Raw genomic sequence first — 14,576 nt, forward strand, 5'->3', positions numbered from 1 at the left:
AAAGGGAAAGCAATGAGTTGGGAGGGGGAGCATTTGGTGGGCAAGCAGCAGCAATGGGATTTCCTCATTAGGTCAGTTCTATGTCATGGTTTTGGGCTTTGCTTTTGGAAGCTGAGCTTCAAAGCCTGTTTCTCCCATCCCAATAACCTCTTAATAAATAAACTTCTCTTCTGTTAATTGGTCAGAATCAACCTCTGTTGCATAAAATTAGGAATTCAATCCGAATTTAAAAAATACATAGTTTTCAAATAGACCAAGTTTTCAAATAGACCTGTCAAATATTTATAGGACCTTAATTAGGTTAATCTTAAATTCTCTGCTAAAGGGATGCAATGATAAAAATTAGTTCTTAGAGGGTAAATTCATGTGAATGTTGCAGCTTTATGTATAGAACTAAGGATTATGGAATCTCAGCTGAACCAATCAATGATGAGGAGAATGAATGAAAAACTACTAGAAAAAGAACAAAGGATAATAAATATCTTTAAAAAGAGAAATAAGAGATATACACTGGTACATCAATCCCGCAGAAAGAAAAGTAAAATATCTTGCCTATCCATTTAGTATTCCTATTTTAAAAAAATAAGAAAAATTGTCTGACAATTTAGTCAAAGACTAAGTGAGACATGTGATTCACCCATAATCTAATGGATTTCATTCAAAAATAATGTGATGATAATAAATGATGTATCTGTTTCCTCTCTGTTACAGACTCGAGTTCACATGTATTAAATAATTGGCCTTCCTTTAAAGAGTGAGCACAAAGCTTCCAAAGCAAGACAGGAGCACAGAGAGGTCATGTCAGTGCATATGAATCAGCAACGAACAGAATGTCAAGGAGGTTTTCTCTGTTTTCATACGAGAAGAAAAATACCGCATCTCTTAGAAAATGATTTTTTCATGCTGTTTCCAAGGCACTATTAGTTACAAACCAAATTGTTATTTTTGCTATTTTTTCAAAGGAAAGAACTGATGGCTGAGGAGATGCATATGATGGAAAACAACTACATAATAAATCAAGTAGTTTAAATATAACAACTACCAAGTGTCATTTAGTAATAATACCATCTCCTTTGTACTGAAAGAGATTTTGATAAAGAAAAGAAATAAGAAAACAGTCATTTTAGAAGTTTCAGTTAAAAAGCAGCACATAAAAAATAACTCATTTCTTAACAATTTATACATTTGAAAAATAAGTCAAAGCCTGGGAAGCAACAGATATTCATAAATATGCAGGATAATACAAAGAACATTAACCTATTATGGAGTAAGCCCACACAATCCTATTGACATAATTTCTATAGTTCAATTGTTTGAAGTACACAGAGAAAGTGATTATATTTATAAATATTTCATAAGAAGCCCTTGTAGATATCAGTGCAAGGCCTGAACTGTTATTGTTCAATCCTTGTATCTTTCTTGTAAAAGACAATAATTTCTTCTCTCTACCTAGCAAGACTGAATTAGGAATTGAGAGCCACTAAGAAGTGTCAGAGAAGTAAATACTAGGATTATACTGCTTTAGCTCCATGCTGAAATAGAATAAAATGAAGTTAAAAAAAATATTATCCATGCCAACATAACTTTAAAATTCAACAAAATTGGCTTTCAAACAGATTATGTTGGGATCATGCTCAGTTTTCTTAATTTGCTGCATAAAAAACTTGTTTGCAATAATGACTTGTATATTTGGATCTATTTTAAAGGACTGAAATAACTCTGACATGTAACTTTTGTTTCATTTTTAAAGGACTGAAATAACTGACATGTTACTTTTGTTTCATTTTTTAATTCTTAGAGGAAGTGTAATTTTAAGGGAGTTTGGCATTAGCCTGTATGTGAGTAGAAATGTGTACTAATTCCAAGAATATACCCATAAGGACTTTAATGAGAACTAAAAATAATAGGCTAAGGGTTTTAAATACAGTGTTATTTGGACAAAAGATAGAGATAATACTACCTAGAATAGTAAAGTTAGACTGGTTTTAAAAAAAAGCAAGACAAAGTTATTGTTACCTTATCGCTGCTATTATATAAACTCTTGGTGGTTTTAACTTCATAGCCCAATTCATGCTGCGCATTTTAGAGAAACCTCATTTTAAGACTTTGTCAATCTTTTACCACCACCTAATATTTCCTAATAAGATCAGGAAAACATCAGGCCTGTTTTTTATATAAATCAAAACCTTAAAACCCTGTGGGAATGAAATAATATTTAAAATAATCTAAACCAATAGCCTTTGCTAGGGAACTCAAAAGTTCACAATAGGTGAAAAATCTACTTAAAAATCATTTATAAATTGTATGCAATACATAATTGCAAGCAATTTCCCAAGTGAGGTGTGTGACTGCACACTCTCCATGCTTTTCTGTTTTTCTTCCTAATTTGTCTGGATGGAACTGATTTCTCTAATTTATCTAGATGGAGCCTGTACAAGTAGAAAGGTGTATTAAAAGCCTGCTAATGGAGAAACTGACAATCCTAGAAAGCCGTCTGAAAAATAACGTGTAAAGCAAATTATCTAACCAGACTTAAGGAGTTACTGGAGAATCTCCCTACATGGTTTACAGTCAGACAGAATCAAGTTAAAATCTTGACTTTCTCTTCTACTGATCTTGGGCAGTTATCAAATATCACTGACTCTCAATTTTCCTTGTCTGTAAAGTGCAGATATTATTTTAGGGTTGTTTTAAGGATTATGTGAAACAGTGTAAATAAAGCAGCTATCATGGCATCCTGGACAAACTCGGTGCTCAATAAATGGTTGTTGTTTTGTATTGTTTTCTGATATAGAACATTTCTTTTTTTTTTAAGATTTTATTTATTTATTTGACAGAGAGAGACATAGCAAGAGAGGGAACACAAGTAGGGGGAGTGGGAGAGGGAGAAGCAGGCTTCCTGAGGAGCAGGGAGCCCGATGCGGGGCTCGATCCTAGGACCTTGGGATCACGACCTGAGCCGAAGGCAGATGCTTAACGACTGAGCCACCCAGGCGCCCCCGATATAGAACATTTCAATTCAACAATCTAGATTCCACTTAAGTTGACCATTTCTAGGTATTCCTTTAACACTAAGATCATAGTAAGATCATGTTTTCTGGGTTTCTATATTATTGAATTTCCATAGTAACTTTTTCTTCAGTTGAACAACCTCAGATCTTTCAACCTCTTCTCCTAGGTTATATCCTCAATAGCTCACTATAAGAACTCTGATTTCCATGAAAATACCGATAGCACTGGCTATTTCCAAATCTGTATGTCTTTGTTATTGTACCATTTGAAATGGATGAAATTTTATAAATTTGGAAGGTAAAGTTTTTATGGGTTAACTTGAAATGGAGTAGGCTAAATTCCCTTTGGCAACAAAAAATGAGGTATGAATGAAAGGACAACAAGTATATGTGAGGGTATATTCATTTTAATATGCCTTGGTCAGATAAAAGCATTTTCTTATATGAGACCCAAATCAAAAGTTAGAAGGGCAGATGCTTCTTGAATAGGCAATATACAGCCTGCCCCAGAATGAGTACAGTAAGTTAATTAGGCTAATCAATTAGAATGAAAATGAGGCAGAAGGCTGGGGAATGCCAGAAAGTGTCATTTTCCATGTTAATGCATAAAAAGTATATAAAAGAACTAGTATGATGCAACTTATTTATGCCAAGAATTCAAAACCCCTCAAAAGATTTATCAGTTATCAAGGAAAATGTTATGCACAGTGTTGACAGATTTTAGAGCTGTAAGAGACATTAGAGATCTGACAGTGCAACTTCCATATTATTAAGAGGAGAAAAATAAGGCACCATAAGATACTAGATAACTGTCTTGAAATCATGTTTAATTCAAGTAACTGTAGAACTGATCACAGAGTTCATTTTGGCCAAATACTACCTTTCAATAATTAGTTTGAGATGCAAATACTCAAGAATACGTAGCAAAACTGGATTAAAAGAGTCCTTTTAAAATTAAGAAATTCTGACAATGCCTTGAACATAAAAACTTTGAAATGAAGATAATTCCTCCTTAGTCTTCTCTAAAGATCTAAATTAAAAGGATCCTCTAAAGTGAAGATTATTTTCCTGGAGGTGATTTAGAAAACACAGGCCATAATTCTGGTTCTTCAGGGGAAAAAAAAATAATCTTTTATTACATTTGGACAAGATTTTATTTTTTAGGAATCACTGCTTGGCTGTGAGTAGTTGTTGCTTGCTGAATGTTATTCACACTTCCTCCCTCATAGCAAGCTCATGTGTAACAGTCTTAACTTGTGGGATGGGTTGGAACACTCCATTCTAATCCAAGGGCCGTAGGTCATTATAAACCACAAATTCTTCCTCCCTAGGGAAGTGTCAAGGGATGTGGTCTTTCCTATCTCATTTTTCTAGAATCTCCTTTAGTCTAAAATACAGTTTATGCTACTAATCACCGGATTTAATATATTATAATAATACCTTACCTGGCAATTAATATCAAGAGAAAAATCTTCCCCAGATTGGCACCTATGGAATTTCAACTGTCTAGTTACAATGAGGAATAATGAAAGAATAAATATTTTAAAAATGCCTGACAGGAAGGAATTTTCCCTACAAGATGATTTTGATGGTCTAGAACAGGAGTTGATAAGCTTTTCTCTATAAAGGGTCAGATAGTAAATATTTTACATTAGACGGTCCTGATAGAATCTCAAACTGCCCTGCTATTGCAGCATGAAACCAGCTAAAAAATGATACATAAATGAAGGGGTATGGCTGCGTATTTCAATAAAACTTTACTTACAAAAACAAGTAGCAAACCAGATTTGACCCACGGGTTATAGTTTGCAACCTCTTATGTAGAATTTATAATGATTCAAGAGAGTTTGGACCAAAATTTAAATTTTAATGAAATACAGTTATAGCCTTTCCAATGCAAATCACTATACTTGAAGATACCTAGCTGACTCTCAAATTAAATATATCTTAAAATCTTTCCAGGTTTTCCTTTTACTTTTTCTTTGGATTGTACAAATTATAGTGAAAATTTCTAAATTTATTAAAAAAAATTAGACAATTTCAGGGGCACCTGGGTGGCTCAGTTGGTTAAGCATGCGACTTGATTTCAGCTCAGGTCATGATCTCAGGGTGGTGAGATGAAGCCCCACACGGGGCTCCATGTGCAGCAGGGAGCATGCCTGAGATTCTCTCACTCCCTCTGCCCCGCCCTGTGCACATGCACGTGCTCGCTCTCTCAAATAAATAAATAAATAAATCTTTAAAAAAAACAAGACAATTTTTATCATCTGTTGGAAAATTTGTAAGAGTTGAGGCTACAAAACAGCAGCTTTTCAATTCTATGCTAGTTGTGAATTCAATATAATAATTATTTTTTCTGGGCTTAACAAGATAAGAGTTTATAGAGGATTAAAAAAAATCCCTATTCCTTAGAATACTTAAAAGAAAGTCATTTTATCACTGGAACAGATCCATTATTAATTTGAATTATTTTTCTGATTGATCATTTAAAAAGCTCTCCTTGTTTGGTATTTTGATTCCATACTAATTTTTGGTTGCTACTATGACTTGGACTAACAATATAAGTACTATGTATCCAACTTAGTAAATAATTTAGTATGCAATTTCAGTGTAAATTATTTCACTTAATTAGTACATGTATAGGTAGCCCCTCTGTTCTATAGATGTTTAGACTAGATGAATAGTATTTATAAAATTTGATATCTCTATTGATTTAAGGAAAACTGGTAAATGGCATTTAAAAATAAAACATTTTCTCAGTATAATTCTAATTTTTATATAATTTTAATTCTAATTCTTTGTATAATTGTAATACTTAAAAGGACTGGATAACTGATTAAAAACTTGTTGACTGCACACACACAGAAAAAGCAATGTTACCACTATGGTGATATTTGATTCTACTGCATCTTACACTGTAGGACAAGCTATAAGTTTTTTAAAAAGACAAGCATTTGGATTTTTCATTCTGTGTTCCCCTATCTTTTAAAAGTAAAGGACTAAAAAAATAAAAAATAAATAAATAAATAAATAAATAAAAGTAAAAGACTAAAGGGAAAAGAGTCTTCATTTCAGCCTTTAGCGAATTTGGTAAGGGTAAGATGATGTCAAAGGAAAAACTGTTTAAGACAAAAGACATACGAAGACAGGAACACAACATTAGACTTCTTCCTTCAAAGATTTCTGAAAACTTCAAAAGGGGAAGATTACTTCACAGACTGGAATGTAAGCCCAGTTGGAACTAAGGTCTATAGGGCTTTTGAGGTGTCTAATGCTAAAAATCTCAAGTTGACTCTCTAGTTAAAAAAAGCTGGAGAGGAGAAAGGAAAATTTTTGTTCTGGAAAAGTGTTCTTCTCTGATGCAAATAGAAATCCATCTTACAAAGGAAGAAGTAGAGATGAGTTACCCGAATTTAGTCTTTTGGAAAGAGACAAGAAGATTATGAATTTGCTAAAAAACTTTTGTTTCTTCTAACTATGACTTTATAAGCTATGAGATATCTTATTTTTTGTGAAAAATTTCCAAGCCCAAAGATATTCACACAAATTAACTTGAAATACTGAAACCCAGTTTTGGAAAGAAGAAGAGTATAGACAATGAATCTCAATTTTTAAAAAGTTATATAAAAAGAGGTCTAGTAATTAGTTGGTGCTCCATTTCAGATATTTTATCCATTTTCCTTTTTTTATAGCTTTTCTGTTTGAAGAGATGGAAACATTCAAATATTAAAAGTATTCCACAATGTGCTATAAAAATAACTCCCAAATCCCCAAGTGGAAGTAATAAACTTCCTACTAGTATACTGATTAAATCAGTTCTAATCTTCTGTGAATCTAGTAACAAGAGTGGAATAAACTTTTAGAATCACACTGTAAACTTCAGAAGAAAGAGAATGCCAAATATTAATCTGAAAAGCACATTTTTCATTAGCAAAAAAAAAATAATGCTACTAAGAGTTTCTGGTATTTTTTTCCTAATAATGCAGTGAAAATGATAAAAACCATAGCACATATTATTGAGTCCTTACTTTAGCTGTTCTATTTTAGTATATGTTTATTATTAGTGACAATTCTGTAAGGTAGGTATTACATTTATTTCCCTTACCGTATACAGAAACAAGCATAAAGAAGTGGAAATTTGGTGCAAATAGAATCAAATGTCCTGATTTTGTTGTTGTTATTTAATGAATGTTTCTACATGTGAGAACTGGTTTATCTAATACAAATGAATACTAATTCTTTAATAGGATTTGTAAGAACACACAGATTAATTGGCAGAGTGCATGGTCAATCCTCTTCAAGGATTAATTTGCTCACATAGGGACCGGATGAGGGCATTTCTTGCTCTCATCTTAAACATTTCTTATGGCAGCCACATGACTCCTTTTGATGGGAAAGTAATAGAATTTTGAAATTTTCTAAGAAAAATCTTCCATTTTGATTGAAAAAATACAAATCTAAAATAATGTCATGAGATCGCTTCTTGGCCTTTTGGCTAAGATCAAGTGTAAAATAATGTCACTAGTGTGTTTGCTTTTTTCTATAATCTCTTGTTCAGATTCAGAGCTCAAGTAAAGACTGGTCACATATTATTAAGAAAACCTGAAAGAAAAGGATACACCCACAAGACATCCTGAAGTTACTTGAAGTTTATGTTCTTTCACTATTGCAGTTGTGTGCATATGTGGAAAGCATCTATAGTTCCTTTGCTGCATGACTACTTTTAAACCAGACTACTGAAAATAAGCATTTTGGGGATACACATGAGAAATAGCAGTTTTCTGAGAATATATCACTTCCTAAAAAGTCAATTGACTATTTTTGGCTCAGAGTTTTCTCTTCAGAAGGTTAGGCACCTATCAGGAATTTATTTGGGTGAAACTGCTTTTAAAAACACCTGGATAGGATGCACAAAAATTTAATCCCACACAAAATGCTTCTATGAATGGATAATTCACTGGAAAGCTTCATTAGCAATTTTTCCTCTGCTGACAAATTCTCCTTTGTTGAAACCTAATGGTAGCTATTGAGGGAGGAGAATTTTCTTTTTATCATACCAAATTTGACTTCAAATTAAGAATGTGGAATTAAGCTGGTGTCATGTGCTTTTACTGTACTCCTAGCCTTCTACTTAACTGCCAACTGAAGGGCAATCCTACATTTTGTATTTATTTTGCCATTTGACCACCAATTAAGTTTAGATATCATGTGTCAAATTTCCTCATACACACACACTGTTTTATGCTTTATTTATATTTTTATTATATATTACATAACACATATGGTTAAATGCTACATGTTTATATTACATATATATACCTAATATTATATATAATCCCCAAGTACGTTACTTCTGTAATATATAACATATTATATGAAACATATAAAAAAGATAAACCATTGTGTATAAGAAAATTTATTTTATAACTTCTTATGTACTGTATTAGAATATGTTTATTACAGAGATTACATTAAACATCTTATGTGTTTCTTATCTTTCTTACTTAAGACTAAAGATCTGTTGCAAAGACTAAAAATTAAGTCTGACCCATTATTTTCAGCCACTGCTCAAACTCACACCTTAATAAGACCACATTGCACTGAAGTGACATTTATTTTGTAAAGCTTCAATATGTATTCTGAATTTTTTGAAGCATATTCTGAATTATGTTTCTGAAATGGAACTGTGACAGAAGAACCTTAACTTGCTAACTGTATTGAAGTCTACTAGAACCACAGTGGTGTTAACACAGTCAGAAGGCCTAAAGGGTGTATGCAAATTTCAACAGCTAGTGTAGGAAATTAACAAACTTATGGCAAAAAACCTAAAAATCTAAAACTGTCTACTTTCTTCATGAGGTAATTAAGTTGGAAATGCTATAGGTCATTTCTAGGAGTCTAGCGAGAAGTTATTCAGTGTTGCTTTTTGTTGACAGATGGAATTTATCTTTAAAGATAGAACTATCAGAATATATAGTTATATCAGAAAAAGAATCTTGGAGATTCTTAAATTAGATGACAAAGGACATTTTAAATATTTTAAAATGTCATGTTATTGTAGGAAAGCCAGTGTTTCAGTTTATGGAAGCACAAAGTAAAACCCTTCAGGGGATACTTACTCTTTTCTGTTCTTTTACATACTCTATCAGTTCATCTCTTGTTCTCTTCACTGCCTCTTCCACAGCCTTTTCACTTCGCTTTTGCTCTTCTATTATTGCTGCCTTGACAGTTTCCTGTTTGTGGGAGGAAGAAAAAAAGTCAGGGAGGTATGCACTATGACATGTTTGTGTCCATTTTATGTAAACAAAAACTCCTCTGCAATGGGTTGAGCTCATTCCGCTCAAAGTGTATCTTTAAAGAGGAATAAGAATTTGCAAAATCTTTTAGGATGTTAGAGATTTCACAGAATTCATTTTTCTAAACCAAGTGAAAGGGAAAAGAAATGGAATAAGTCATTTATTGCAGGGAGCGCCTGACAGACTCCAATGGCTTCCTTACCAACCTTTCATTTGATGTTTACATGATTGATTGCCTTCCTGTACTTTGCACTATCCACATAAGACTTCCAACTTGTGTTTATTCTTCCAAGAACACCCTAATGCTCTAGCTGTTTTATTCACGTTTAATTTTCCCATCATACAGTAATCAAGTGTGGTCTGGTGAAGATTTACAGCTAGTTTGGTCCTTCTGCCAGGTTAAGATGTTGAGAGCTGGACACCATGAATAAGAGGTAAAAATTCCACCCTGTGTGCTAATATTTGAAATGAGGAATCTGGGGAGAAAAGTGGTACTTCCTGTTATTACTGAAATTGTAATCAAGTACCTTGGAGATTTCAGAATTTCAGATAAGGAGAAAAAAGGCTAAAATTCTGAAAAACAAGTACAACACTTTTCAGAAAGTATATTTTCTGCTAAAATAGCATATCATGGATTGGATGAATGCCACAAAATAAACTTCTTTAACTTGTATTTATCTATATAGGTAGCATCCGTCTTTTACAGGTGATCAGTTAGAAAATGCCTTGAAATTTTGCAGGAGTATTTGCTTCACTTTGTTAGTCTTGAGGACTCTTCACTTTGTAGTGTATACTTGTTTTTGTTTGGTTTTTCCCAATTAATTTTAGATATGTGCATATAACCCAGGAAATATGAAATAATATTAAGAATTTCCTGTTGTGAATATATTTACTGTAGAAAATTTGAAAATACAGAAAATTATGAGCACAAAACAATACACACGTCTCCACGCTTGGGTATAGAGAAGGTGGGGCTCAAACTGTACATACTATTTTCTAACTGGCATTTTACACTTAAAATATATTTTGAATACTTTAACCCACTATACATTCCTTCATAATATGATTTACATTCCATTGCAGGGATATGCAAGAATTTATTTGATCAATCCTTATTCATGTGTATTATGGTTGTTTTTAATAAAATAAAGCAGTGATGAACATCCACGTATGTATTTTTGTGGTGCATGTTAGATATTTCTATAAGATGAATTCAAGAAGTAGAATCATTTTGGTCAAAGAATATAATTTTTGAGTTCTCTTATAGTTTCTGACCTTTTGTACACTTTTTTTTTTCAATAAGCAGTCCATGGAAATGGCTGTTTTCTTACATTCTTGATTACATTTTAGTTTTCCTTCTTTGAGGGAGAATGACATTAAATTTTATTTTGTATTTTAAAAAGATTATTATGTGATATTCAGCATGTTTCTAGAAATATTAGCAGCATACATATCATTTTTTATCATCTGTCTGATCATACCTCCTCTTTCCACTTCAATACTGGTATGCTCATAATTTCTTGGATTCCTTTTGTAAAACAGAAAATGAAGTCACAAATCTGCAAATCCCTAGAATGGTGGTAACTTTGAAAATGGTTACCATTTTATCTTCAATCACTGAATACATTAAGCTCTAGTTCCACTGATAAAATAATAGAGTACTAAGTTGTTTCCTTAATTATTTGGAGACTAAAGTTGAAAACCTATGATAAATGTTCAAAGACAAAAATGAGAATAAAATTATTTAAAATAAAATCATATGCTATTACAGTTCTTACTGGTATCACACTAATTTGAAATTTGAAAATTTTCATTATTTTGGAAAGGCAAAAAATATTGCTAAGCTCCCTGAAACACAACACATTGATAGTTCTATAGTAGACAGTATGAACATTCACACTATGTGGCTAAATTAAAAGTACAAAAAGCTCCACATCAGTTCAGGTCAGGTTTGCCAACAGTTGAGTTATAAAATCCTTAGCTTTCAGGGCTTTTGGAATTTTAGAACTGAAGATAAGAACTACAGATCTGGATTATTTGAATGTAAAAGACAAATCCATGTCACATTAAATATAAATCAGAATTTCTAAGTAGCAAGGGTCGTGTCAGTAAATGTGACCAGGCAAAAACATCAATTTAAATAAAAGGGACAGGTGCAGAAAAAACATGAAGAATTAGCTAATTTGTTCTTCCATTGGCTTTTGGGGGGCTGAGAGTTTATTATCTGCTCAATCCACATTTTTGAGGATCTCTTTGCTTTTTGAGATGATAAGGAACAATTTTCAAAAAAAAGTTTCTTAATTCAACTCTCTCTCCAGTTGGGAATTAGGTGACAGTCGAGGTTGTGAAATCCATCCTTAAAAATACTTGCCAAGAAATAAATTCCTTTGAATATAATGCAAAAAGTAAACCTTAAGCCATCCATTTTCTAATTAGACCAAATGCTGACTTATAGTTGGAAATAATTAGTGGATTTTAGGTGCATGTATACAAAATGCCTGTGAATTTCTGCCTAGATGTTTTGTTGAATTCCCTATGAGACATGAGAATTCGTCTAAAATAAAATATACCTCACGAGGAAGATGTGCCAACAATGAGCATATGCAAATAGGTGATTATAACGAGTATTTTCCAGAATATTTTAGGAATGGTTACACCATTGGAACATGGTATATTCTCTAAGGCAGGTTTCTCAGCCTCAGTACTACTGACGATTCTTTGCTGGGAGTTGTGGGAGGGTGTCCTGGGGTAAGCAGCATCTCTGGTATCTACTCACTAGATTGCCGCCAGCTGAGAACCACTGCTGTACGGTAAATAGTTTGGAGGGAAACACATCCACTTGCATATATGTTATGATTTGTCAAAATATATCAGTTATGTTTCTCATCATATCTTAAATATTTTTATCTAAAATATATGCAATAAAAAGATAAAATCTATGCAAGAAATTACATCCAAATGATTATATAGCTAGGTTTTAAATGTGGAAGAAAGAGTTCTATATACTAATTTCTTAAAAAACTGGATGACTGGATAACAATGAAATACATCATGATGAGTATCATTTAGGGCTAAAAGTTTATGTGACATTTTATTTAAGATTTTTAAGTTCTCCTTATTGCTTAGAAGTATAGTTATGTTTTAGTATCCATTAACCTTCCATACATTTCAGTAATCATAGGATAATGAACTAATAAATGACCTGTGGATGTTTGTTCTTTTTCAGTGTAATTTAGTTAAGGATTATAAACACAGTTAAATTATTTATGGAACAAATTTCAACAATCAACTCAATTCCAGTTTGTGGGCTATATACCATAGTATCAGAAATTCTCTGGGGGCAACTGTGTTTCTTTTTTTTAAATATACAATATATGCATATTTCATAATTATATATTTAAAATGTTGCACGTGGTTGTGAAAATGTACCTTAGAAAATGAGTGTTTGAATCATGAGTCAAGTTGCCTTACTATTAAAAAAAGTGAGACTTCATGGAACACTACATCAAAAACTAATGATGTAATGTATGGTGATTAACATAATAAAATAAAATAAAAATTTCTCTTTAAACCTGAAAAAAAAAGTGAGCCTTCCATTCCTATACAAATTTATGAGTTCAAACTACAGTTCCATCAGTGCTTCTCAGACATTGATACAAATGCATAAAATGTCTATATTTCAAAATCCACTTACTGTACAGTTGAGAAACTTTCACGTAACTTTCAATTGGAAGTAATTAATCTACACTGTAATGATATGCTAAATGTAAAATATCAGTAGAATAACCTAATTCTATAAATGTTTCTCAAGTAGTGAATATGCTCCATTAAAATCATATGCTCACTGACTGATATCAGTATTTGATAGTATCTACCCGCACTAGGCATTTTTAAAGATGAAATATGTAGAATCTCATAACATATCAGCATTAATGAGTTTTGCAGCCATTTTTCATGATAGAGATATCTAACTTTGAACCACATTAAAGCAAAATGTTATCCTCCCCAAAGAGAATTCTATTGTCACTAGGTTTATATTATTAAAAAATATCATCAAGGCACCTGGATGGCTCAGTCGGTTAAGTGTCTGAATCTTGGTTTTGATTCAGGTCATGATCTCAGGGTTCTGAGATCGAGCTCTGTGTCAGGCTCCTTGTTCAGTGGGGAGTCTGCTTGAGATTCTCTCCCTCTGCCCCTCCCCCTGCTCATGCATTCTAAAATAAATAAATAATCATTATATTTTTAATTTCAACAGTAAAATTTGTGAAATTTTTTTCTCTTGTTATGTAAGCATCTACATAATATTCTTGATTAAGCCTCTTGTCCCATTAAACCTAAAATTACTACTATATGATCCTCTACAGAAAAAGCATGCCAATCCCTGATTTAGGTCATGACTCTCCAAGTTGGCCAAGAGCCCAAGTTGGGCTCAGCTGGGCAGTTCTTTCAGTCTTGGCTGGGGTCTTCCACATATGTGAAATCAACTGTTGGGGCTGATGTGGCTGCCACTACTGAGTTGCCTCAGGTAGAAAGGTTTGTTTCTCTTTCCTGTGGTTTCCCATTCTCTAGCAGACTAGCTCAGGGATTTTTTACCTAGTATCTGGACAGAGTTGTCAAAGAAAGAGCGAAAATATCTTCCGATGATCCTATGTTACTGTAGCCACATTATATGGGCCTGAGCAAATAAGCATTATGAATTGATTCCCAAGCTGTTATCTAATTGTCTAAACAGCTTCTCAGTATATTCAAAGATATTAGGCCTTCTATTATGTTTATTTTCTTGGAGACATATCTCGTGGACATATCTCCAGACTGGATTGGTTGTTCTCTAGGTCTGTTACATAACTGTCTAATCTGGATCTCCCTCAGGCATATTTCTGGAAATTCACTACATCTTTCTTCAACTGTAACTCTAGCATTCTGGATATCATTGGATTTTTCTTTCTTGGTTTACTCCTTTGTTTTGACAGAGCACCTCCTGCAGGAGATTCTGGAGAAAAGGCACATGGGAAATAAAAATTTTGATATTTTCTTTGTCTGAAAAATGACTTTATTCTACCCTCAAACTTAATTTATAGTTTGGCTAAGTGTGGACTTCTAGCTTGGAAATTTCTGCAGTTTTAAAGGTTTTTGAGAAATCTGATTACATTCTGATACCTCTTCAATTGCATAAGTTTTTCCTTCTCTAAGAACTTTTACACATGTTCTTTATCCCCATTTCTTAAAAATTTCATGACAAACCTAGTTATAGGTCTATCTAGAAACTCAG

The 14,576-nt window shown here is 32.7% G+C and overlaps 1 protein-coding gene across 13 annotated transcripts in view; it reads right to left on the reverse strand.

Moving 5' to 3' along the window:
• The window catches only part of CCDC91 (coiled-coil domain containing 91), a 349,003-nt gene that overhangs the window by 76,784 nt on the left and 257,643 nt on the right, over positions 1 to 14,576 (reverse strand). For 12 of the 13 annotated variants that reach the window (XR_012373954.1, XM_073877771.1, XM_073877767.1 and 9 more), the window contains one exon: positions 9,131 to 9,244. The exons of the other annotated variant lie outside the window; for it this stretch is intronic. Coding sequence is in view for 11 of the 12 variants with exons in the window: in XM_073877771.1 (XP_073733872.1) it covers positions 9,131 to 9,244 (114 nt within the window). In the remaining variant the exon portion in view is untranslated. The remainder of the gene's footprint in view (positions 1 to 9,130; positions 9,245 to 14,576) is intronic. 13 annotated transcript variants of the gene reach the window in all.

The sequence above is a fragment of the Callorhinus ursinus genome, unplaced genomic scaffold (assembly GCF_003265705.2).
Source record: "Callorhinus ursinus isolate GAN/ISIS: 27379988/994484 unplaced genomic scaffold, GSC_fseal_2.0 scaffold27, whole genome shotgun sequence".
Taxonomy (NCBI): Eukaryota; Metazoa; Chordata; class Mammalia; order Carnivora; family Otariidae; genus Callorhinus; species Callorhinus ursinus.